Below are 1991 nucleotides of genomic sequence, written 5' to 3' on the forward strand. Positions count from 1 at the left end.
CTGGGAGAAGGATGGTCCCATGTCACCCCATGGAGAAGGAGGTGGAGGACACCGACTCGGGACTCAGATGTGCCCCTGGCAGCCCTCCCTCAGGTACTCGGCACCCATCTGGTTACAGCCTTCAGCCCTGGGGGTGCACAGCCGGCCTCACTCTCAGCCCCGCCCACCCAACCGCTCCCAGAGCGCCCCTCTAACCCTAAGCGCGCTCACCGGGGAGCTGCATGTGGACGCTGAGGCTGCCCTCCGCCGTGGCCTTGACGTTGCTGGTGGACGTCAGCAGGTGGTCCTTCTTGTCCCTGAAGACCTTGCAGTCAGAGACCATGGGCACCACGTACCAGAGGCCTGAGAACTGCAAGACAGCTCAATGACCTCAGGCCCGATCCTCCGGGCACCGGGACCCTGGGCCACAAGGACCACAGGTTTCTCCGAAGCCACACAGCCGGGGGTCTCCGGAGTGTCCATCTCTTGGATCTGGGTCCCTGCTCTCCCACTCACCTGGGGCAGGTCTCACGGCCACTGTGAGCCTCAGTTCTCCCAATCACGAAGTGGGTCGGTAATTACCCACACACATGGCTGTTTCAGGATTAAGTGGAGAGCGGCTCTAAAGGGTGTGTGGCCCAAGGTACCAAACAAGTGCTCAGTGGAAGGCCGGAGGTACTATTATCACATCGTCGCTATTGTTTCCAGTGAGGGCTCAGCCCAGACCCCCACCCGCGGGGCATAGCTCAGAGGCCTCCGATACCTTTTTGGCCTCAAAATCTGGCTGCCCCAGGACCTCAGCCTGCGCCGAGGACTCTCAGAGCAGCGCCAGGACGCAGCTCAGCAGGGTGGCCTCCATCCCCAGGCCAGTCCTCGGGCCCCTGGCGGCCAGTCCACCCGCGCCCCGCCGGCCCAGCTTTGCAGCCCGGCCCGGCAGTGGGGCTCGGCCGATGAGCAGCTCCGGAAGCTCCAGGCCCTCTTTGCTCACTGCCTGGCACAATCGCTCGAGTGTCCGCACCTGCTCCGGGAGTCGTTTCCCGGAGGCTCCAGAAAGCCTGGCCCTCACCTGGCTCGTGTCCCAGCCACCTCCGTGACCGGCTCAGCCGGTCGGGTTGCCTCGACCAGAGTCCCCACTCCTCTCACAGGGGTGGAGCCACCATTGGCCAGGCCTCCGGACCTCGTCTTGGGATGACAGAGGTGACGTCAGAAGCCTGGGCACCCCTCACTCCAGACCCCCAGCTGGGCCTCCAGAGCCTGAGAGGAGGGTGGGTCTGGGCTGCCACTTAGGGTGGGTTAGGGTGTCCGGCCACCTTATCCCTGGTTGCATAAGCGTATGGACCAGAGCGTCTCCCGGTGGCTCCGCGGGCTGGAGGGGGCTTGAGCTGCCAAGGCCTCTGCAGGCGACCTCTCGTGTCCACTCAGAGGGCCCCAGAGACACTCTGAGGAACGGCGTGTGACCTGGGACACACCACCCCGAGGCCTCGGGTCAGAGGCAGGGGTCCCCAGGGAAAGCCAGCACCGCGCTCTGGAGTGGAAGTGGGTTCAGAGTCAGAGAAAGACCCCAGCGGCCAGCAGGGAGAGAGGGGCAGAGCCAAGCGCTCCCGCTCGCAGCCTCCACTGGGTTTCAGGCCACGCCTCTCAGTCAGGTCCCAGAGTCATTGGACAGAATGCAGTGAAAGCCTTCCCGGGAAAATATTTACAAAACGCACATCTATCTGATAAAGGACTTAAATCCTGAACCTGTAGGGAACTCTCAAGACTCAATTAAAAAATAATTTTTTTTTTTTTAAAACAGACAAAAGGTTTGAAAAGATTCCCAGACACAAAGCAAGCCCACACAGAGAGGCTCACGGGCGTTTGTCGTAAGGAGACGCAGCTACACACCAGCAGGATGGCGATTCTGTTTCTAAATCAAGGCTGTCACCACCGGGATGGAGAAAACGAGAGGGTGCAACACCCTGAGAAATGGTTTAGCAGATTCTTAGGAAGGTAAACATTCATTACCATACGGT

At 60.7% G+C, this 1991-nt stretch overlaps 1 protein-coding gene across 3 annotated transcripts in view; it reads right to left on the reverse strand.

The window, feature by feature from the left end:
* LOC112411474 (lipocalin-15) overlaps nucleotides 1–1171 on the reverse strand; it is a 2265-nt gene extending 1094 nt beyond the window's left edge. The window contains exons 1-2 of one of the 3 annotated variants that reach the window (XM_024762630.1): nucleotides 743–1171; nucleotides 211–601 (exon numbers count right to left, since the gene is read on the reverse strand). In XM_024762630.1, the coding sequence (XP_024618398.1) occupies nucleotides 211–322 (112 nt within the window). In that variant the 5' untranslated portion in view covers nucleotides 323–601; nucleotides 743–1171. Of the gene's footprint in view, nucleotides 1–210 lie in introns of all 3 variants that reach the window. The other 2 variants (XM_024762629.1, XM_024762628.1) reach the window with 2 other exon arrangements.
* Nucleotides 1172–1991: the final 820 nt, after the last annotated feature.

This window comes from Neophocaena asiaeorientalis, unplaced genomic scaffold (genome assembly GCF_003031525.2).
Source record: "Neophocaena asiaeorientalis asiaeorientalis breed wild unplaced genomic scaffold, Neophocaena_asiaeorientalis_V1.1 scaffold78, whole genome shotgun sequence".
NCBI lineage: Eukaryota > Metazoa > Chordata > Mammalia > Artiodactyla > Phocoenidae > Neophocaena > Neophocaena asiaeorientalis.